At 32.6% G+C, this 22,866-nt stretch overlaps 3 protein-coding genes across 7 annotated transcripts; 2 read left to right on the top strand and 1 right to left on the bottom strand.

Moving 5' to 3' along the window:
- The first annotated feature begins 16 nt into the window (after positions 1 to 16).
- Positions 17 to 6,368, top strand: LOC126654492 (uncharacterized). 2 transcript variants are annotated; one of them, XM_050348378.2, is made up of 7 exons: positions 17 to 124; positions 256 to 316; positions 3,868 to 4,050; positions 4,422 to 5,258; positions 5,410 to 5,814; positions 5,883 to 5,981; positions 6,074 to 6,368. In XM_050348378.2, exons 3-7 carry the CDS (start codon positions 3,868 to 3,870, stop codon positions 6,212 to 6,214), a joined length of 1,665 nt encoding a protein of 554 aa, XP_050204335.1. In that variant the 5' UTR covers positions 17 to 124; positions 256 to 316; the 3' UTR covers positions 6,215 to 6,368. The 2 variants fall into 2 exon arrangements, with proteins under 2 accessions (XP_050204335.1, XP_050204334.1); XM_050348377.2 differs by having other exon boundaries at positions 5,883 to 5,984.
- Positions 6,369 to 9,256: 2,888 nt separating this feature from the next.
- On the top strand, positions 9,257 to 14,385 carry LOC126654493 (O-fucosyltransferase 39). 2 transcript variants are annotated; one of them, XM_050348380.2, is made up of 11 exons: positions 9,257 to 9,501; positions 9,608 to 9,836; positions 10,721 to 10,783; positions 10,890 to 10,971; positions 11,115 to 11,185; positions 11,321 to 11,409; positions 11,501 to 11,704; positions 12,136 to 12,406; positions 12,604 to 12,831; positions 12,914 to 13,111; positions 13,874 to 14,385. In XM_050348380.2, the coding sequence occupies exons 2-11, from the start codon at positions 9,720 to 9,722 to the stop codon at positions 14,081 to 14,083; spliced, it is 1,533 nt and encodes a 510-aa protein (XP_050204337.1). In that variant the 5' UTR covers positions 9,257 to 9,501; positions 9,608 to 9,719; the 3' UTR covers positions 14,084 to 14,385. The 2 variants fall into 2 exon arrangements, with proteins under 2 accessions (XP_050204337.1, XP_050204336.1); XM_050348379.2 differs by lacking the exon at positions 9,257 to 9,501 and having other exon boundaries at positions 9,528 to 9,836.
- Positions 14,386 to 15,827: 1,442 nt separating this feature from the next.
- Positions 15,828 to 22,624, bottom strand: LOC126654491 (mechanosensitive ion channel protein 2, chloroplastic). Of its 3 annotated transcripts, none has more exons than XM_050348373.2 (14): positions 22,510 to 22,624; positions 21,835 to 22,050; positions 21,688 to 21,750; positions 21,071 to 21,234; positions 20,162 to 20,285; positions 19,967 to 20,064; positions 19,740 to 19,853; positions 19,322 to 19,382; positions 18,876 to 19,025; positions 18,583 to 18,693; positions 18,197 to 18,364; positions 18,000 to 18,113; positions 17,492 to 17,548; positions 15,828 to 16,985 (listed from the first exon to the last, which is right to left on the bottom strand). In XM_050348373.2, the coding sequence occupies exons 2-14, from the start codon at positions 21,910 to 21,912 to the stop codon at positions 16,059 to 16,061; spliced, it is 2,229 nt and encodes a 742-aa protein (XP_050204330.1). In that variant the 5' UTR covers positions 21,913 to 22,050; positions 22,510 to 22,624; the 3' UTR covers positions 15,828 to 16,058. The 3 variants fall into 3 exon arrangements, with proteins under 3 accessions (XP_050204330.1, XP_050204331.1, XP_050204333.1); XM_050348374.2 differs by having other exon boundaries at positions 19,967 to 20,061; XM_050348376.2 differs by lacking the exon at positions 21,688 to 21,750.
- Between the last annotated feature and the right edge of the window lie 242 nt (positions 22,625 to 22,866).

The raw sequence follows: 22,866 nt of genomic DNA, 5'->3' as shown, positions 1-22,866 counted from the left end.
TGAAGCTGTTAGATTTCATCAAACACACGTGTTGAGTCAGTTGAGGTGTTGATATGCATGTTAACCTTTGAAACCAAGAGTTAAAAAAAAGTGATTTTTACTGTATCTTCGTCTTCTTTGCTAGGTAAGGGTTTTTGAATGTTAAATAAGCTCCTGTTTCAAATTTATGATTGAAAAACTGATTCTTTTTTCGTTTAATATCCGGCAATGTTCGAGGTTTAATCTTCATTTTTGAATTTTGGAATGTAAAACCAGATCAAATCAGAACAAAATTATAATTCAAAGGATTTTGGCCGGAGCTCTTGAGGAAGTCGAGGTCAGTATTTTTTTTCCTTCATTGCACTCTATGCGCTTGATGAAATTACTGAGTGAAATTAAAACTACTACGCCTTGTTTGGATTCGGGCGCTGTGAATTAAAAAAACTACATTATCTTAGCTATCTTGAATTTTAGGAAATTATTTTTAAGTGGCAGGTGTTCCATAGGAGGTGGCTTGAACATCTAATTATGCATGTATTTAGATATTGTGACTATATGTTGATTATACTTGAGCTGGAACAATATTTGTTAGCTACATGCCCTAGATTGTTTTGCAGAATTTCTACATAGCATTTCATTAGTTTTGATTGTCATTTGCGTTTAAAAATGCAACTGAATTTCGTGACGGGGTTACATGTTAATTAGGATGCTTCTGCGGTTACTATGTTTTTACGAAGTAAATCTTAGTTGGTCTGTTTATTGCCATTGGATGAATTATTATCACATTCATTTAATGGTGAAACTTATAAAGTAGAGCAAAAACAAAGTAATTGTAGAAAAAGCCTATTGATTATATGCTGTAAATTGTTTTGCAAAACATGTCTATAGCAGGTGGATTTAGTGTTACATTTCTTCTTAGTTTTCTTCTAGCTTGTATTATTGGTTGAAAAATGCAAATTGTGTCCTCTCCTTGAAGTGTTTCTGGAGATGTATTGATTTGATTCTTATAGATAAAGAATGTAAATCAATGACTGCAAAAAATTTATATGCTCGCGTCGTTTTGCGAACTAAATTGGACAATGAGAAATTAGTCATATTTTTGGTTTTTTCATTGTGTTTTTTTTTTTTTCCTTTTATTTATGGGGAAGGATTCATGTTATGATGGGTCTATCGGAAGGTCTACCAACTGACACCAATTTTGCGTTGCTTTAATTTTGCCTCTAATTGCCAAAGGAAAAATATAATTTAACAGCTTGTTTCTATTCGTCTCACTATGAGGTTTCTGGTGTTTCATGTGCTCTACCTGCAGTCAAAGTGCTAATCTTGACACTGAATCTTCACCTTCTGGTGATAGCCTCTCTCACTGACAATATTAGCACACGCACATGCATGCATGTCCATGTTCACAATATTGGCCCTAGCTTTCCACGTATAATTTATTTAGTCGATTTTTCTTTCTGGCTAAATGCATATTGATGGTTTTACATGCTAAAGCATTTGGTCGTCTGGACTGACTGGAAATGTTAATACATTATTGGGATTGCATCACTATAAAGAGTGGGAAATTTGAATATTTTCTTTTAGTATGCGTCGTGTATGCAATTATATAAATAAAAATATGCTAACTAAAAATGTAAAAGATCTTTTTTTAAGCTTTAAAGGGAGAGAGATATACTATTCTACAAAGAAATGAAGCAACTATTAGAAAAATATTTTCTTTAGTTATTTTATGTTTTGTTCGGCGAGTTCGTGAATTTTGAAGTGGTGAAAAATTCCAAATATTCAATCTTGTGGAAGGTTTTAATTAATTCTATTGTAGTTTATTTCAATATTTTAATTTTTGGGTTTATAGTTATATTGATTCTCTTTTTATAGGGAACTCCACTTTAAATTTCATTCAGAACTTATGAAACGTAGCTAATTTTATATAAACTTTATTATATTTTTAGTATTGTCATATGTAAGTAATAATATATATATCATGATTCTGAAATTTGATTTAATAATCATGAATCAAATTAAACTAAGATTCATTAAAATATCTTTATATAATTTAATTTACTTTATTTTTGCAAATATATTTTACCTGTATAATAATATTGAAAAAAAAAATCTTTTTAATGGTATAATTTAATTCTATCTTGACAACTATTACATTTTATATATTTCATATTAGTTTTTTTTCTTGTCTAAAAAATTAAAGCAAATAATTTTAGATGAATTTTGATAAAGTTCAAATCAATTAAAAAAGAGAAAATTAATAAAATGAAATTAAACAATCATTAGATTTACTTTTTTGTTTGGACTATTTCATCTTATCTTGATAATTTTATGCATTTTTTATATTTAAATTTATGTTAGTCTCTTTTTTATTTTATTAAATTATGTAAATAATAATTGTAGATAAATTTTGATGAAGTTCAAATTTATAAAAGCGAGAAAATTGATGAAATTAAATTAAACAATCTTGAGATTTAATTTTTTATTTGAATTGTTTAAATAAATGTTGTTTTTCATATTTCTTTATTTAAGATCATTTACACAGGAACACTTAAATTGAGTTAACATATAACTTAATTTTCTTAGATCTTATAGATTGAATATCTGTTTTAGTAGTTATACTCTATTGGGACAGTAAATATCCTGATTAATTTGAAAAATCATTTTTAATTCAAAAAAATAATAATTGTAAAATCATTTTAATTAGTTCATTTTAAATATTTTTTGAATTTATATATTTAATCTTTAATTTAAAGCACCAATGAGCTATAGCTCAAATGGTATAAGCGCTAGATAACAAACTGCTAGGTTGTGAGTTCAATCCCTCCCACAAGCGCTCCCCCTCCCCAATTATCAAAAAAGAAAATTAAATTTAAAGCATTTAATATTGTAAATAGTAAAAATAATTTTAAACATTAGAGTAAAAAAATGTAGTGTAATTAAATAATTCTGTGGAAAGCACCGGTGGGATAATAATAATAATAATAATAATAATAATAATAATAATAATAATAATAATAATAATAATAATAATAATAATAATAATCCGGGGCTTTCTATGGTTACTTTGTATTTTTACAAAGTAAACCTTACTTTATTCACTTATCATCGTTGGATGAATTTTCATCAGGTTCATTCAATGGTCAAATGAACAAAGTAAGCTAACAAAGTAATTGTAGCCTTTCTCTAATAATCCTATTAGTAGAATTGAGTTGCTAATAGATTTAGTTTTGATAGCACTTCTTTATAGGTTACATTGGTAAAATGATGAAGTATTCCTTACTAATATTTATAAAATTATATGTTATACCCTCAATTTTTATCATATATTCTGGGTTTTTTATTCAATAATTTTTTATTTTTAGTGTCAGCTTTTAAGAACTTTATTTTACTCCTTAATGGTTTTCATTATACTAGACTCTTTTTGTTCTGTGTTTTTCTAGATCCTTTTTAGTGTCTCTCTTGATTTTGTTTTCTCATTTCTTTTTCTTTATTGTCTCATTTCTGCATTTGGGGTTTTACTTCTCTTTTTTCCCCCTGTTTTGTTGTGTTCTTCGTGTTAAAATTTTTTCTTTCTTTTTGTGTTTGCTATTGGGTGATTTACTGTCTTTTTGATGTCGAATATGCTTACTATGAGCTTTGATTTTTGCTTTGCATATTTGTTTTGTTTGATATATTAGCTTTAAAAATCTTTTAATTTTTTTCATTTCTTTGTTCAATTTGATTGTTTTGTTTGAATATTATTTAGTTTCTTTTCTTTAATTTTTTGCTGCTTACTGTGGTCCTCTCTTGTGATTATAATTTCTTGTTTTGAGGTATTTCTTTTAATTGTGATTTCTGGACTGGTATTGTTTAATTTATATTTTCTTATGCTTTTTTTTCCTTCAGATGGTTAATACTCGGTCTTCTGGAAAAGTTAAGAAGAAAATAAGCTTGGAAAGAAAGGTTTGTGATAAGAAAATGAGGATTAAAACTGTTACTTCAAAGAGGTCTTATAATTCTAAGAAAGCATTCGAGTCTGTTAAGAAGAGGAGGAGAAGAGGTTATAATTTTGTTAAAGAAAGGTTGAAGGTACTTTTTTTCTGCCTAGTTATTGTTTGCTCATTGTTTCGTATCAATTTGTCTGAGTTTGTTTTATTTTTGTCTGAATTGGTTTCAGTAGATTTCAGAAGGCTTTTAGTATGTTTCATTATGTTTTAATGATTTTAATGTATGGGTTCCATAGAATTTAGTGTGCTTTATTGAATGTTTATTATCTATGTAGTATGTTTTGTGCAGTATTTCAATGCAGTTTTGCTAACTTTCTATTTTGTTTCATTATTATATAGCTTTTGTGCATTATGGTTTCAGTAGGTTTGCATGTATTTTATTGTGTATTGATAGTTTTATCATTTTGATTTTAAACTACTTTCTAATTTGTTGTCTTTTTTTTTTGTTTACAGGATTTTGAACCTTTGATTGCAGTTGATAATCGTTTCTTAGGTAAATTGGCTTTTTCATCATCATACTCTGTGATAAATGATATTAAGCAAATACTTTCTCCAGTCCAGCTTGATATGTTTCGAAAGAGTTGTTTTGGATATTTTTTGGATTTAAATGGAATGAGGATGCAGCCCAAGTTGTTTCACTCTTTGCTTTTAAGGGAAGTTCATCACTCTAACAAGAAGGAATTGTGGTTTGATGTTCGTGGGAAGAAATTAAGGTTTGGTATTTTTGAATTTGCTACTGTTACTGGTTTGCGTTGTATGGGTGATGAATCTAGATTTTCTTCAGTTTCTGTTTCTAATGGTTTATATGATACATATTTCAAGAATGAGAAGATTAATAGAGTTTTGATTGAGAAAATGTTTAAATCATCTTCTTTTGGTTCTGATGATGAGGCTGTTAAGTTTGCTAAGCTGTATTTCACTCAGTGTTTTCTGCTTTCCTCTAATGAAAATACTAAGGTGGAAGAGAGGTTCATTCATTTGGTTGATAGTGACTTATGCGACGAGTATTTGTGGGGAAAGTACTGCTTTGAAAAAACTGTTGAATCTATGAAGCATAGGTTGGCTTCTCAGGCTAAAAGGTCACATGATGACTCTGATTTCTTTTATAGATTGTATGGACTTCCGTATGCTGTTCAGATTTGGTTTTATGAGTGTATATCGCCGGTTCTTGATTTCCTTTGTAATCTAGAAAATCCTGACCGTATTCCTCGGATGTTACGTTGGACACCGAAAGATCTTAGTGTGGTCAGGAATACTGATCATACCATTTTTGAGGATGCTTATGAAAAGGTATATTTTACGTTAGTTTATCGTCTTTTATATATTGATTGTGATAATACTTAGATATCATAGTACTTTTTGTCAATCATCATTGAATCCTTATCGGAACTCATTGAAAGTTGATTGAAACTTAACTGAAACAAATTTGTTATATTTTTAGTTGGAATTGAAGAACATATCTGCGAGTCATGAAGAAATTAGTGTTTTGCATTTAGATGGTTTAAGTGAACAAGGTATGACGACTTATGATGTTGCTCGAGAGAATCTAAAAGAACCTAATTTGGGGGTAGACGATGTTCGCATAAATTATGATGATAATCTTGGATCTAGTTCTGGGTTGGTTGATAAGAGAGTTACTGTTGTTGCCGATTCTATTCCAGTCTCTATGTTATTTGATTTTATGAAAGATATAAAGGATGTGATTGTGAAAGAAATTGGTGGATTGAAGGAGTTTACTGAGAAAAGACTTGCAGATCAAGATAATATTCTTGCTTCTGTTGTACAAAAAATTGATTCATTTGAACGGAGAGCTTTTCAGAAAATTGATACTGATAAATCTGCCGAGGTATGTATTTTTCAATACTGTTTTCATATGTAGCTTTTAATTTTATTCATAATTTTTGAATTTTTTAGGTTGGTGTTAATTTTACATTAAATGACACATTCCATTGTGGATCCGCCATGATCTCGGAGAAGGAAGATGCAGATGCGGAAAATCTAGATGATGATCATGTGGTATTTGTTTTTGTTTTTTAACTTATTGTTTTTTAATTTTCATTTATAAACATGGAATTTATTAATTCAGTTGGTTTTTTATGATTTAGATTTATGATAAAGCCGATGATGCTAACAAAGGGTCGGAACAGAAGGAGGATATGGTTGATGATACCGACAATGAGTTTGATGTCTCTGTTTTTACATCTGAAACTGAAACTGATGCTGCTGTTGTTTTTAAAAGTGAATAAGTTATGAAACTATCTACATCTTAAGTAAATAAACTGAGGACTGTTTGTAAAATATTTATGGAAGTGCGTTGAAATCACGAAACTGTAGTTTGTTTAATTAGAAATCGGTTTAAAACTTTTATTTATATAAATTTAGATAGAGAAATTCATTGAAGTGTTGCTGAAAATCTGTTGAAGCTTTTAGCTTTGTCGTAGTTTGTACTTTTCATAGAAGTTTCAAACTGAAAGTTCATTTGCCCTTCAAATTTGGTATGAAACTTCAAATAAGTTTAAGTTCGTGATTTAGGATTAACGACTTCCAAAATTGACTAGCTTGTTTTTCTTCTTTAGCTATTATAGTAAAAAATTATTGGACAATTTAAAGCCGAAGGATAACACTATGCAAAACGTCTACTTTGAAAGTGTTTTTTTTTTTTTGACAAAACTTTGAAAGTGTTTAAAACCACGAGTTAGACCTTATTAGATATTTTGAGTCAGATTCAATGGCAAAATGTGCAAAGATATAAATGCTTACATGAAGCATGAGGCTTACAGTTACAAAAAGTTACTGGGTAGTATATATATCACATTGTCATTTTTCACTCAAACAGTACAATTACCATTCCACCCTTAAGAAAATTTTGGTTGATTTTTTCATATGTAGTTTAGTTTTATAATGATGCAATTCTAGCATGATTATAAAGTTGATTGTCTCACTTTAGTTTTACATTGATTTGAGATTAATTATGCATCAATTTGTCATTAGTTTTTCTATTTAGATATTTGGTTGATTTCTCCAATTTCATTTTACAGGTCACATGCTTTAGCATTTAGTTGTAATTATCCTCAGAAAATATATAAAACTGAACCCTTTAATAAAGAAATAATGCAATTAGGTGAATTGGAATTTAATATACCCCTTAATTTATTTTTTAAAAGTAATTAGTGCTATATTAGTCTAATCCTTCGGCATAAAGGTGATGGAATTTTTTTTGTAATAGAATGTAATTATTGATGTTCTGTCACCATCTATAAATATTGGCATTTTGAAATGATAGAGATATCAGAATTATTAAATGAAAATTATTGGTTAATTAAAATAAATTTTCTATTATCAACCATGATTTCATCCTTACTAATTGGGACATTGCATAAAGACTTTTTCTATTTGTTGAATGAAACGTGTCAGCATCATATGCTACATTACACATAATCTAATTTTTGATGTAGCTCCAATTTTAGCATGCTTAGGACAAAACCCTTTCCCAGTATGTTATTTTTCGTGTAGATTAATTTAGCCATACTTTAGCTATATCATGTATTCTTAGATTAAAACCATAAAAATAGGTTTTGAATTTGTTTCTTTGCAAAAATAATCATAACATTGTGTAGTGAACTATTAATGTCAACTAGTGGCATATTCATACATTTTTTTATAACATGAACAAAAATTATAGAATGATACACAAATAAACTATGAGCTAATTATGAGCTATAACGTATTTTGTAATTTTAAAGAGGATACGGGAAGTTGAAGAATTTATCACACAAATTTTATAGAATTGTGCTTAAAGCACGTATCATTAGAGCAATAGTTCATCGGTAGAATTTTTAATTTATTAAGTGATAATAATGTATCATATTATTTTGATATGAGTCGGTCCATACTCCCAATACCGCGCACTAAACTACAAAATGTTAATTTTTAGGAACCATACTAAGAACTAGTACATGAAATAAGTAGAGAGCCCTACTAGAAGAAGATCTTTAGACATGAAAATTAATGGAACTATACCAAACCGCAAAGAAGAGGAGAAGAACCATCAAAATTATTTGATGGTAGGTGCTAAATCGGATTCTGATAAATAGACCCCTCAAAATATAGTAATAGTAATAGTAGCCCATCGAAACTATCATAGGAACACATGGGTCCTTAACTCTTCATCACAATCAATCTTTTTCCACTGCCAGCTTGCCCTATGCCAGTTGCCTCTATTCATATGCACATCTAAAAACAAAATATAATAGTAGTAGAAGAATATCTATTTTATAATTTAAATTTAATTAATATTACAAATATAAAATGTCGTTTATTTTTTATTTATTAATTATAGTATGATTTATTTATTTAAATAAATAAATTATCTATAAATTCCAATTTTAAGTATATAAATATTAGATAAACATATTTATTATGTTTAACTGCTCTAATGGATAATTTTTGGCAAAAAAAAGACTTCATGTAAGTATAAACCGGGACTGTTTATCACATACGACGGTTGTGCATTTTTATAATAAGATAATAAACATTTACGATAAGAGAATTTTTAATTATTATTTATTATTTTATCATTAAATATAAACCATACCTAACATTTTATTATTGTACAAACGATGACAACCTAAGAAGCATGGAAACTTCGACAAAGTTGCATTTCCCGTTTCGAAAACGTTTCGGAAACCGGAAACTCTTGGACACCCGTACGAAACGTTTCGGTCCGTTTCTGTAAATAATAAAAATTAAAAATTTGTAAAAAAAATTAAAATTATTACCCACAAATAAAAAAATCTAACTAATTACCCATAAATTTTACATTCGCGTAGCCCACAATACATCAAATATACTTATTTGTGTTGAATTATATTATATTTTTTTATATATTTATAAAATTTTAAATATTTAGTATATTAAAATGAATTATTTTATTAATTATTATAAATATTTAGATAATATTTTAATAAATATATTTCTATATTTTTATTATTTGCACGTTTCTCCACGTTTCGTGTCCTTCATTTTGAAAAACTTTCATTTTTCCGTGTCCGTTTCGTATCGTTTCCGTTTCCGTGCTACCTAGATGACAGCCATTGTATAATTACAAATTAGAGGTCGGTCAGCACCGATTGGGTTGTATTGTTATCTGGTAAAGTAAAATTGGGATCCGCCACCTGTTAACTGTATAGCTTATAACACAATTTTGTCGGTGAGCACTTCTCTTTCTATCTCTAGCACGAACCCACATAAACCAATACAAAAGGTAATAAGTAGAAAACTGAGCTTCAACGGTCAATTAATTCCTTAAAAACCCCAACCTTAATCCTACTAATTAGCAACTCCTAATCCCACATTAAAACGTACAAATTACTACAAATCCCTCACTCAAACCCATAAAAAGATTTAATCTGCGTAAGAAAATGACAGCACCTTCCATAATCAAAGGCCTTTGCTTTTTCTAATGTACAGGTGTCCCCATGTGAAGATGCTGCTTTAACTCTTCTTCCTTCTTTTCACATACCCACATTTATGTGTAATAATACATTTTATTTCGTTTTCATTTATATATATTTGTGATAAAGGAGCCTTCTTTGCTTCTGCTCCTTGTCCTCCATTAATATTTTCATTTTTTTCAACAGTTTTTCACGGACCCAGATTGTTAAACTTCGAGAAGATAACTACCCAGAAGCTTAAATTGGTTAAAGATACAATTTTGAGATCTGGGTATTTGAGTTTTTTTGATTTTTGGTTATGATGAAGCTTCTTCATGGAAGAGGAGCTCTTGCTGCTGTTCTGGTTGTGATTCTTCCTCTGTTATTTCCTGGGTTTTTTACTCCTCTCAGTCATGCTCATCCTTCTACTTTCTCGGTATGTTTCCTTTTCTTGAGGATTTTTTTCTCATTTCTTGAAGTAAATTTTCCTTTTCAGTGTTTTGTTTATCAAATTAGGAAATTTTGATGTGAATTGGTCAAATGCAATTTTTATATTATCTGTGTGTTATTGTAACTAATAGAAGAAAACAGAAGGGAGAGTTGTTAGTAAAGGAGGTAGTTTCTAAAAATGGAAAAAGGAATTTGTTTGGATTTTCTTTAGGTGCAAATTGTCAAGGTAAATAATTGAGTGGCTTATTCTACTAGTGTTGTTTTAAGTGTGACATTGAAAAATTTATTGAAGTATAAGTTGACTGAATGATGTAGTGGTTTGGTGAGTTTAGTTACCTCACCCAGATGGTTGATAGATAACCTTTGCGTATTGACTTGCGGTTGGGGCTTTTAGAAGCTATGGATGTCATGCTATTGGAGGGTTGCTTTTATGATCTCAGATTTGGATGTGATGTAGTTATTATAGTTGTTCATTTATGGACACATAACTTGAAGAAAAATAATTATTTAAGGGAAGGTTTCATAAAAATGGGGACTCGAGGTTAACATTAATGATACGTCTTCTGCTGGGATAATATACTGATACTATTTCCTGAAATATATATTATGGGTTAGTGATGCTTCCTTACTTTATAGAATTCGATCAAAAAGAAAGTTATTGATAACGGTATCATTATTGTCAGTGTTATCGTCTTTGGAAGACTGCTCTTGAATTTATTTTCTGCTTACATGCTTTGAACTGCGATTCATGTGAATGGATTTTGTGCATGCTAACTCACACTTGTAGTTATTCTATGTTAAGTTGGTGAAATAGCTAATTGATTGATATTGATGTAGCATTATAACGTACTAATCAATTATTTTATTCAGGAATGGAATGTTCCAAAGCCAAGGCACTTATCTCTACTGAATAGTGCTTTTCAGCGTGAGACTGTAAGTAACAATTCAAGGGAAATGTGTTTAGTATGCTTTTAGAAAGTTCATGACATGTTGATGAGTGAAGTCTTCTATTTTACTCATTCGATTTAACTTTTTATAGTCACAAGAGAAGAAATCTGATCTCTGGGCTCCTTTGGCTGACCAAGGATGGAGAACATGCGCTGAATCTAAATCCAGCCCTTGTGAGTGTTAAGAAGTATAAACTTGTCATATAAATATTCTGACTTAGTTCTTTTTTAAGAGCGGAAGCTGCGAACCAATATTTTTGTGTTGACATCCATGCTCATGCATTTTCTTATAACCGACTTATCATTGTTTTGAGCAGCATCTCCAGCAACATCTGAGGGATATCTTCAGGTATTTCTTGATGGAGGATTAAACCAGCAGAGAATGGGGGTAAGTACTCACAGGTTTTCCAAGTTGCTTAAGCAGCAGATATCGAAATCAGATTTCTCGTCTTGATTAAGTCTTGCAATTACATGCTTATCCTAGTGTGTTATCAGTATCTCATGTATATTCTTTACTGCTTAGATTTGCGATGCTGTGGCAGTTGCTAAAATACTGAATGCTACACTTGTCATCCCACATTTTGAAATCAATCCTGTTTGGCGAGACTCGAGGTATTGTAATGCAAATGTCAAAAATGCATGTTTATTAATCAGAATATTTCAAGAAGGCCTCATTCTGATGTTCCATATTGATGTCTTGCAGCTCATTTATGGATATATTTGACGTTGATCACTTTATTGATGTGTTGAAGGACGACATTTCTATAGTTAAAGAGCTACCTGATGAATTCTCATGGAGCACAAGGGAATATTATTCCACTGCAATTCGAGCTACCAGAATAAAGACAGCGCCTGTTCATTCTTCAGCTAACTGGTATCTGGAAAATGTCATGCCTGTACTGCAGAGGTCAGTAGTTACTCTTGACCTACTTTTTTAAACCTAAATATTTATGTATAAATCTATGAACAGTAAAATTCGGGTTCATTATCCGATCAACAAGAAAGTGGCTTTACTTTATTACACTCGTGCCTCTCGAGCATTAAGTTGATTGCCCCTTTCCTATCTAATGACAAAACAATCATGTATTGTCCATTTTAACTTTATAACTAATTTAAAATTAATAATGATGATTAATCAAAAAAAATAATGATGAAGTATTGATGACAAAAACTAAATTCACTTGTTCCGAGGTAGCTAAAGGCCTAAAGCTACTATCTCTGGTTTAATTTTCTTTTATTTACCAATAATTCCATGAGAAAATATTAGCACTTATATTCCCTTTTGCTTCTCTCTCGACTCTGTAATTTTTAATCAGTGTTCTCTTGTTTGTTGTCCAGTTATGGGATTGCTGCAATCTCTCCATTCTCTCATCGTCTGACTTTTGATAATTTGCCCATGGAAATCCAACGTTTACGCTGTAAAGTTAATTTTGAAGCATTAGTTTTTGTTCCCCACATCAGAGCACTTGGAGATGCTCTTATCAGTCGCCTCAGATATCCTTCTAAGAGAACTGAAGTAGGTAGCGATGGTTACCTACGGGAAGTCACCGACGTAGATTATGAAAAAAAACCAAAGAAGTTTGTTGCTGTACACCTTCGCTTTGATAAGGTATGAATGAGTTGCATCACATTGAAATGTGGATTTAGTTTGTTTCTCTCGTGTGTGTGTTTGTGTGCATGACTGTGTTCTTAATTAGTGTAAATGCTATTCATCTCTCACATTTTGGCTAGCAATTGTTTTTTTACAGGTGTTTATGTGTTTATAATATTAATCATATCTCCTCACTAAACTATATTGCTTTGTAGGACATGGCTGCACATTCATCTTGTGATTTTGGTGGGGGAAAAACAGAAAAACTGTCTCTTGCTAAGTATCGACAAGTAATTTGGCAAGGAAGGGTCCTGAACTCGCAATTCACTGATGAAGAATTGAGGAGTCAGGGCCGTTGCCCAATGACTCCCGAAGAGATTGGATTACTTCTAGCAGCTTTGGGCTTTGACAACAGTACTCGCCTGTACCTTGCTTCCCACAAGGTCTTTTATCCTAGTAATTTGATATATGAATGTAAATAAAGTAGCTATGATTAGAATTGGTGACGAATGACATCTTTTGCAGGTTTATGGTGGAGAAGCTAGGATCGCTCCTTTAAGAGAACTCTTTCCACTAATGGAGGACAAAAAGAGTCTCGCTTCTTCAGAGGAGCGTGCACTGATTAAAGGAAAGGCCTCGCTGTTAGCTGCAGTAGATTACTATGTTGGCTTGCATAGCGACATCTTCCTTTCTGCTTCTCGAGGAAATATGCACAATGCAATGGTGAGTATTTCTGCCAACTTCCATGTGATAGTTGACTTAAAATAATGTGTAGAAATTTCAGACCTGAGAGTATTGGATCAAGTGATCTACTGCCTCATCTTAATTGATGCGAGATTTATTCGTATTTCCCGACACTTTTCCTGAAGTACAACTGGCCTTGCACTAGTTGTTTCTTGCTTAACATAGATAAACAACTCTTTCGTTCTTTACATTTTTCTATGTCTGTACAAGTCCAAAATTATTAACAAGTCTAGTCTCTTTTGCGAGCATGTTTTAAGTATTTAAATAGGAGCCTAGAATGTCCTAGTGTCAAGCCATTTGACAGTTATGACACCCTGTAAGAACTCAATAGGCAAAAAAAAATTAAAAAAAAAAAGAAGAGAAACTCAATTGGACTTGAGAGTGTTTGGCCAAGTGATACATCAACTTTCTTTTTGTTATCTAATGTAAAATTTATTCATATCTCAAATTTTTATGTTGCGCTGTAATTCTTCAAGTAAACTAAATAACCAAGTTCCATTGTGCTGCCGATTAGCATTCTTACTAGGACCAAACTTGGCTATTTAATTGATGTCGTCTCAAATCCTAACAGAATGGTAAATCTGAAAGATTTTAGCCATCAAATATGAAGCATATCTTGTTTTGTTCGTTCTTTCTTGGTGAAGATTTCTGAAAGTTTAAAGTATATTCTTAGATTGCTTAAACCGATAAATGAAATGATGCACCAAGAATGATAAGACCATATTTTTGTGATGCCAACAGGTGGGACATCGAACTTATATGAACTCGAAGACGACAAGGCCGAACATGCCATTATTAGGCCAACTTTTCTTAAACAAAAACATCACCTGGTCAGAGTTCCAAGAAGCAGTTCTTGAAGGTCATGAAGATAGACAGGGAGACATCAGACTAAGAAAACCAAAGCAATCCATTTATACGTATCCTGCTCCTGATTGCATGTGCCGAGCTTAAAGATGATTTCTTTGATACTGACCGATGCAAAGCTATGATCTTCATTCTATTAATTTGGCACCACAACAGTTGTTTGTGACGTGCAAAGTTGGTAATAAATAAGCAAGATCTCAGATTCTCCTTTCGTGGAAGAGCATAGATAGTATGTATTTTAGCATAAAGTTTATTTATGGTGGGGATGATTAGATAATTATTGTGTATTTATCCGATTCTGAGTTGATGGACCACGTTTCTAAACCAACAATATTTGTGATGTATAATTTAATAGTTCACAGGTTTTAATACTACCATATCTGTTTATGGGGTAATTGATTATGGAGGTCACTCAACTTATCCAATATATCAAAATGATCACTGAACTAAAAAACGCTACAAACTGATCATTGAGCTTTTGTTTTTATATCACAGAGAAGTCACTGTTCCATTTCCGGTTAAATTTATCCAATGTGGCAGTCAGACCATCAGCTCATTATTGACATGGCAAATTTAATTAAAAAAATTCTTGACACCTAAGATAATAAAACATCAGCCCTAATTATATCCTTGCCGCCGCCACCATCCCATTAGCCACAGCCACCGCTGACAGCAGGGACAAAGAAACAGGAGTTGTTGGCAACTTTCACAGCAGCTAAATGGTGGCTCCGTTCGTCCCTGGAAACGGCGAGCAGTAGCTACTCTGGTGGCTCCCGTTTTCCCATGGCGAGCAACGATCTTGCTGCAGGGACAAAGATGTCGGGCCTGGTCAAGATTCAGGCTGATATTTGGAAGAATTAAAGAAAGTCGAGGAAGATTCAGCAGCAGTTTGTGTTTGTAGCCGCAGAGGTGGGTGGCAGGGATGGTTGAAGCTGGTGTTGGTGGTTGGAGATGGGATTAAATATTTACATACTCTTTCCATCTTTGCAAAATGGATGATGATGCTCCGTGCATTTTACTGGGCCTTGCGCAAATTATCTACTAATTCAATTACTTATTTAAGACAAAGATGTGATCTTTCTGCTCCACAATTTCCAGTAATTGCAAATTTATGTTCTTGAAGAGCAATTGAGCAAGATGGTTAGGATGTAAACAAAATTATTAATTTTTATTTTGAAAAATATGTACAAAGTTGAGGGGGTGAATTAATCTTTTTTCAGATGATGTGGCTTATGACGTGGACTATGAAAAAAATCCGGCTGCCACATGTGATAAAAATGACCGGAAATAGGATAGTGACTTCTCTGTGATACAAAAACGAAAGTTCAATGATCATTTTGTAGCGTTTTTTAGTTCGATGATCATTTTGATATATTGAGTAAGTTGAGTGACCTCCAGAATCAATTACCCCTGTTTATGAATCAACTGTATTTGTGTGAATCTTACATTGGCATTAACCCTGCATTTGAAGTTTATTTTTGAGTTTTTTGCACGCTGAAAAGAATACGCAAGTGCATAAGCATAAGAAATTCACTACATTTTAGGTTATGTGGTTAGCATATGATGCGGCATATTTTTCTGAAACAGTTAAGTCTAAACATGAATACAAATACCCTACAATGCAGAACAATAAGTATGAATATCCTTAAATAAGCGTGTTACTAAATCAATTTGTTTGATATGACACGAAAATTAATCATGTCATGGAGAGTGTCCTATTTACGACATGAGTTTATCCATATCAAATCCAAATTCGTTTAACTTGTTTTAAAATCGCAAACCTACTGTTAGTGTTAGGTGTCCATAGTAATCTCACGAGTAGAATACAACATTTAATGAACATCTAAAACAGGGTGTCAATGGATTAGCAAACTATTAAATAAGTACAAGGAGAGACTTGAAAAGCAGTCAAATCATCAGTTTGGAAAATCCTATGGGATATCTGATACTGTAAGATGAAAAAACAAGAGCGTAATCTGATTGCATTGGTCATAGAAAATGTTACCTATTTTAGTAGTGAGAAAAAACGCTTCAAATCAAGACATTTGCAAAACCAAAAAAATTACTTCTTTAGCTGATCACCGGAAGTTGCACTTGAAGGTTTTTGAGTCTGACCATCTTTCTCATCCTTCTCCCCATTTGAAGATGCATTTCCATTTCGGCCGGCTGCAGCCATTTCCTTAATCTCGTTTAGCGTCGGACGGGGAGCCATGTCTTCCTCAATCGGAAGGGTTCTCTTGGAGCCTTCCAATGCAACACCAAGGACTATATTTTCCTCCAAGGAAGGCCTTGACACTGACGGTTGAGCATTTGACTTTTTCTCAGCTCCTGATGGTTGACCATCTGATGAGGACATTGATGGGTTATCTAAATGGCTATTCTGCCTTGCATTCCCGGAACTCGTGCTCCTAGGCGGCTTGCTATCGGGAATCTTTTTGCTCTGTAACACATTATCAGAAACAGAGCCTGCTGCCCGGGATTCGGAACTTGATGATTCTGAAAAACTTGCTGACTTGGGGACAGAACCCGATGATGATTTTGCTGACGATTTATCAACGACATTCAAGTCAGACGTTGATCCAGTTGCACCTTTTATGTTCTCCTTAGCATCAGAAATTGGTGTTTCACCTGATTTGGCATCTCCCTTAATGTCAGATTTTGATGCATCTTTGGTCTTAGAGTCTGACTTCGGGCTACCTTCGGTTTTTATGTCAGTTGAAGATTTTGATGTAGCCTTATTTTCTTGATCTCCAGCTCCCCGTCCCTGGCGATTTTGAGATTTTGCTTTATCATCACCGTTGATTCTGTAAGAGGGTTCAATCAGCAGCAGAGGACGATTAGCAGCTCCACCATGGTGAAAGATAGTTTCCGCAAATGGAACATTTTCCAAATCAGCATCACTATATATTTTCTGAACTGTTCGAATAGGGGTAGCAAGTCGCGCCCGGTGATGGCTGATGACTCTTAGAAGATCCAACAGTATTGCTTCCTGTTCCACATAACAACAGTCAATCACCGTAAGAAAAACCTAAAAATGAGAAACATGGATGCCCTAACTTTTCATTTACCCTAATTATCATTTGGCTAAAATGAGTAACGTTCTAACTGCAAAAATATCCAAATTTGATTTATTTGAAACAGTATGTTTGGTACAGCTTCTATTTTAAGATGCATCTACTGAAAGTAAAATCCTACTAATTGGATTAATTCATTCCTATAGATCGGGCTGAGCAACCACTAGACTAGACTATTTTCCGAACTTCGATTAAAATAGTAAAAGCTTGGTTTGAATGTGAATAAATAGAAAGTTTTATAATGAGTTTTGATTGGAAAATATCATTTTGAATTAACTGAATCAAATAAAATATTGAAAATTTTGGTCAACCGAACCAAACCATGCACCCCACTACATATAGATAGTCCATACGAAATAGTAGTAGCTAGTACTAGTTCTGTGAAAAAGTAATAGTAGAATTATGAAAATAATCTCCTCACCTTGACACACAGATATTCTTCATGATGTGAGGTCTTCACAAAACAGGATATCAAAATCTGCAAAATAAAAAATTCACACTTATTATATATAATTTTCTTGTGACGAAATCACAGAACTGAAGAAAAAAATATTGTGCATGACCGAGTTCATGTCATTAAGAAGGCATCATTTTCAAATGTAGACGCAATAATGCATAATTGAGCATTGATGAACTATGAAACAAATATAATTTATTTAGATGTTATTCATTTAAAGTACACCCAAAAAAAACCTTCTTGCTCAAAACTTAAAAGCCAGAAATTATTACTCATGCAAATGTCTAAATTTTTAGATTAGATATGGGGAAACTGCAAAACACCCTCTGAGCCACAATCTGGAATTAGCATTTTCTATGATGACTACAATTCTGGGACATACCAAACTAGACAGTTATATTATTAGTATATAGTTATGGGATGAAGGGAGCAAGAGCAAATAGAACTATCTCATATAAAAAGAAGCACCAACCGTGAGAGCTTGATTTTCAGGATTTATTTTTTCCAAAAACACTCTCCTGTGCAACCGCTGCTGCTCAACTTGAGAATTCTTGGCTAAGACTTTGCGCATGTCAGCAACAATATTCTATGCACACAAAAGAAATAGTAAATTTAATCTCCAAAATGCAACCATAATCATTGAGGGGATGGCAAAAATATTCTCCTTACATGAATCTTATGAACGTCCAAATGACTAATGGCTAGGTGCGTTTTAATACGCCAATGTGTTTTCTGAGAGAGGTTTCTCACGACGTTCACTGTGAACTTATGGTTAGGAATATGAACTGCTTCACGGTCTTCACCTCTTATGATTGTTGGTGACCACCAACCCACGTGCTGCAGAAAATAGAAAAAAAGAATGCTAAGGAAAAAGAGAATCTATTTTAGCATGCTATCCACTCAAAATGACAAACAATGTTACTTGATAATTGAGATAAAAAATCATATAATAGATTTTGTTTCATACTATCAGATATATAAATCGCACTCCTTATGAATTTTATACTAGAAGCTGTGCCACATTCGCATCAAAGGAATTAGTTTAATATACAAACCTCCACAGTACCAGAAACTTCATAGCCTTCAATCTTCGTTTGAATCCATTCATTCACAACAAAAGGTCGAGTTGCATGAATCATTGCACTTGAAAGGAAATTTGTGAAGATCTACAAAAATGAAGAGTACAGGAGTCAAATTGAAGGTATAAGAAAAGGAATATACATATTGCATCACTAGGTAAGTACACTAGAAAAATGTTGGTTCCCAAGAGGTTGTAGCCAATAAACTTAACATTAACTATAGAAAAGCTATAAAAGGAAATAATTTGACAAGAAACACATAGTTGCACCTCACGACCAGCAAGGGTCAGCAACACAGTCCCAAGACCTCCAGCAGTGAGCCATTTTTGGGTAGAGAAACCCAGCAACTCCATGAAAAGCGAAACAGCAGCTACCCATACTGCAGAATATACAGCTTTCCCTGCAAATTGGAAACCCATCTGCTCCAGGAAGTAGAAAATCATTAAACCATAATTGAAAATATTGTCAATATAGCAATGCGAGAAGAAAAACTATAAGATACAGTCACAGAGGACTTTATAAGCAAAGGCATTTCACCTAATACTAGCTAATAAAGAGAATGTTGCACATTAAGTACATAATACGGTTGAGCACTACATTGTGTCACAGATATAATAGTTTGAACTTTTTCAGAGGTCCAGAGAAAGAAAACTAAAAATACATAAACATCAGAATGAAAAGAAAAATGATCAATGAACACAATAGTGGCACGTACATTTCTAGTGTCACTGGGCTCGTGTAACTCAATGAAGAACTTCTGAGCTTGTTGAATCATGCTGCATGAAAACATTTACCCATATAAGGACTCTTAACTTAATTATAAAAAAAGGACTTTTACTTGGAGTAAGCTCTGTAAGCCATCCAGATTGACGAACCAAAAGAATTATAACCAAACCATAAATCTAAAAGGCCATTAATAAATGAGTCACGGGCAACAAATCAGATTAAAATGTCGGTCATTATTTTTAAACAAGATAAGAAAGGATATAGCTAATAAATAAAATGGGAACAAAGATACTGACAAGCAGTAGCACAACTTCCATCTACTGTGTCGAAATTGATAACTTGACATGTCCAGCACACATTATACCACCTTGGCTAATTTTAAAAAATGAAACAGGAAAGGAGTTTACCTAGATAAGCAATAGGCAAAAGCCAGCACAGTCGACAATGATCTTACAAAGTTCAAAAGCCTCTGCTTAACAACCTGACTGGCTTCTGTAGGCAGAACAAGAGGATCAAGTACTCTGCAAGAAATTCAACTGGATTAGTATTTAATTCTTTAACCTGACAACCGGCCGTCCTCCTAAAGACTGAATATCTGCTAGTCCTTGAGATTTATTTAGGTCATGAACTATACCTGCAGACAAGTGTCGCACCGGTCCATAGCAACAAAGGTTGAAGATAAGAGGTCGTAACATAATATGTGCCACTCTTTTTCCAACTATTGTCATTCTTCTGCAGAATATTGTAGGACATAAAATGTAAAGTCACATCAACCAGATAAAAGTCATACATAACATAATAACAAAAACCAAAGGGGCCTTTCGTGTACATTAAGTAGTAAATTTCTAGAATGTCGCATGAGTGGACCAAGGCCCCATATAGCAAATATGATAACCGCAACTGCTGGAGACAGCTTCAATATAACTGGACTGCTTTGCAAAGCATTATATGACCTGCATAACACGAAGTAATATGAAGTATGAACTATTAGATTTACAAAATTTAAAAAAATGATGGAAAAACATATGCATGATGTCTAAAATATAGATATAAGCACGACAACTTTAACAAAGTTGCGTGTCCCGTTTCGAAAATGTTTCGGAAACTGAAAACTCTTGGAAACACTTGGAAACACATGCTAAATGCCTCGGGCCGTTTCGGTAAATAAAAAAATAGGATGTTGTAAAAAAAAAAACCTAAAAATTTCTCAACAATTTTTTTTTTAATCAATTACCCAAAATATTTATTATTCACATCTACAATAAATCTTATCTTCTTCTTTTTTTGTTGAATTTAATTATATTTGATTTATTTTATTAATTAGCATAAATGTATAAATAAAATTTTATATATAGCATTTTATAATTTTTAATAAATAAATGTATCCCTATATTTTTATTATTTGAACGTTTCCACACGTTTCGTGTCCTTCATTTTAGAAAAGTGCCGTTTCCCCGTATACGCTTCGTTTCGTTTCATTTCCGTGCTACTTAGGATATAACACATCAACTGACCTCACAATATTCCATGGACTAAAACTCCTAATTGAATATTAAACATTAAAAAAAAAAACATAAAATCCTACTTTTAACAATTAATGACCAAGACAAACAATGTAAGGGAACTAAGTTCAGTATTTCACTCAATGATGTGTAAACATATTTCAAAGAGTAAAAATAGAACAGATGTCATTTAAATGGCTCTTTTTGCACGGGGTAGGTTAAAAAGAGTTAGTTACCTCGTCAATGCCATAGAAGCAGCCTTCATTGCAGGAATTTGAAAGGATTGGCCTGGAACTACAAAGGCATGGCACCTAAAAGCATTACTTCTATGTGATACAGGGCAAATGGATTTGTACAAATTTTCTGATAGCCGAATACACCAAGAATTTCTTTTCTGAAACTGTAAATGAACAACAAATGTTCAAGATTCATTTTACTTCAATAAAATTTCATTAACAAGAATCAAGGAATTTAGCAAGCATAAGGAAAACTTAAATTTCTACCATAAACCCTAGTGTTTTTCTTTCCTTCCGTAATAAAGACAACTTAAACATTTCATAAAAGAAAATCAACAAGACAATTATTTGTACCATAAACTCTAGTGTTTTTCTTTCTTCCTATTTTTTTTTCTCTTTTGGACCATTGCCATTTTGCACTGGCACTAAGCCTATTGCCACCGATTTGTCGTTCTGCCAACAGAATTGGGTGGAGCATTTCCAACTTCATTACCAAGTTTCTTTCTCACTCTGTAATTGTGCACATACTCAAGATGACCGTCCTATTTAGCTGAAATCAAACTACTATTCAAGAGAACAACAATAATAAAGAAAATCTTAACAGAATAAAAAGTTACCGAAACACATGATGAGGGCATGGTACTCAACAAAGGAATCTTGCCTCCATTCCTCAACATACTCTGAAAACAGACATACTATCCCCATAATTTAAAGCCAAAGGAGCAAAGAAAATTTCCCAAAAAGAAAGAAGAAGAAAAATATACCTTGTATTGTTTTCTGTACTCCTGGTTCTTGCAAAGCCCCATATTATGAGACAATTGCAAAGAACCAGCAACAGCCATCGTTAAGACTCAAAATGATATACTAGAAGGCGCCAATAGTGATGTAACGCTACTCAAAAGCACTAAACCTCTAAATCGACAACCAAAGATGGAAAGAACAAAAAGAAACAGATTTCAGCAATGTCCCGATTCCGAGCCCTGCAATGGAATATTAACTATTGTAAGCACAGAATCGAATAGAAATGGTATCGAATAAGAACATCAATAAAAAGGACCTTAATGCAGGAATTAAATAAACTTAGCAACTATACGCTCCCAAAACACAGGAATTCACTAAATAAATTTCAATAAAATTAAATTTAACTTTTTTAATTGTTGGACTTCCAATCACACTCTTAAAAGACCATCTTGAATACTATGCCTTACAACAGGAAAAATAATCAGATCATTGAATTGAAAACCCTAATCCTAACATTATAACAATCAATTAAAACAAGATTGACAAGGCAATCCAAAACCAAATTAAGATTAACAAATACACACACAAAAAAACCCAAAAATCAAGAAATTTTCAAAAGCAATCAAAAAAATTGAGCTCGCCGTAAAAACAAGAAGGAATTGATCACTCGAAACTTGGGAATTAATTTGAAATTATACCTTCTTGTGCAACAGAGAACAACTTTTTTGACTGCAAAAATGAAATGCAAACCGGAGAATGTCAGGTTCAAAGCTTTTCCTTCACGTTTCTATTCCCTAGGCATAAAACGGCGCGTTTAATCGAATAAAATCCGTCAGCCGCTAAAATATTGCCACATGTTTTGCCACGTACGAAAATTCGCGGCAGCGGTCTTTTTTTGTTTATTATAGGGTAAAGGGTCAAATAAGCCTCTTACATTTAGCATGTGGGTCAAGTAGGTCCTCAACATTCAGAAAGGATCAAATAAGCTCTTGATATTTTTAAATTTTATCATCTAAGCCCTCTTTAGGGGTCACCGAGGGGCGAGGACCCTAACA

This window comes from Mercurialis annua, linkage group LG7 (assembly GCF_937616625.2).
Source record: "Mercurialis annua linkage group LG7, ddMerAnnu1.2, whole genome shotgun sequence".
Lineage (NCBI taxonomy): Eukaryota > Viridiplantae > Streptophyta > Magnoliopsida > Malpighiales > Euphorbiaceae > Mercurialis > Mercurialis annua.
This window is presented reverse-complemented; position numbering and strand designations above follow the sequence as displayed.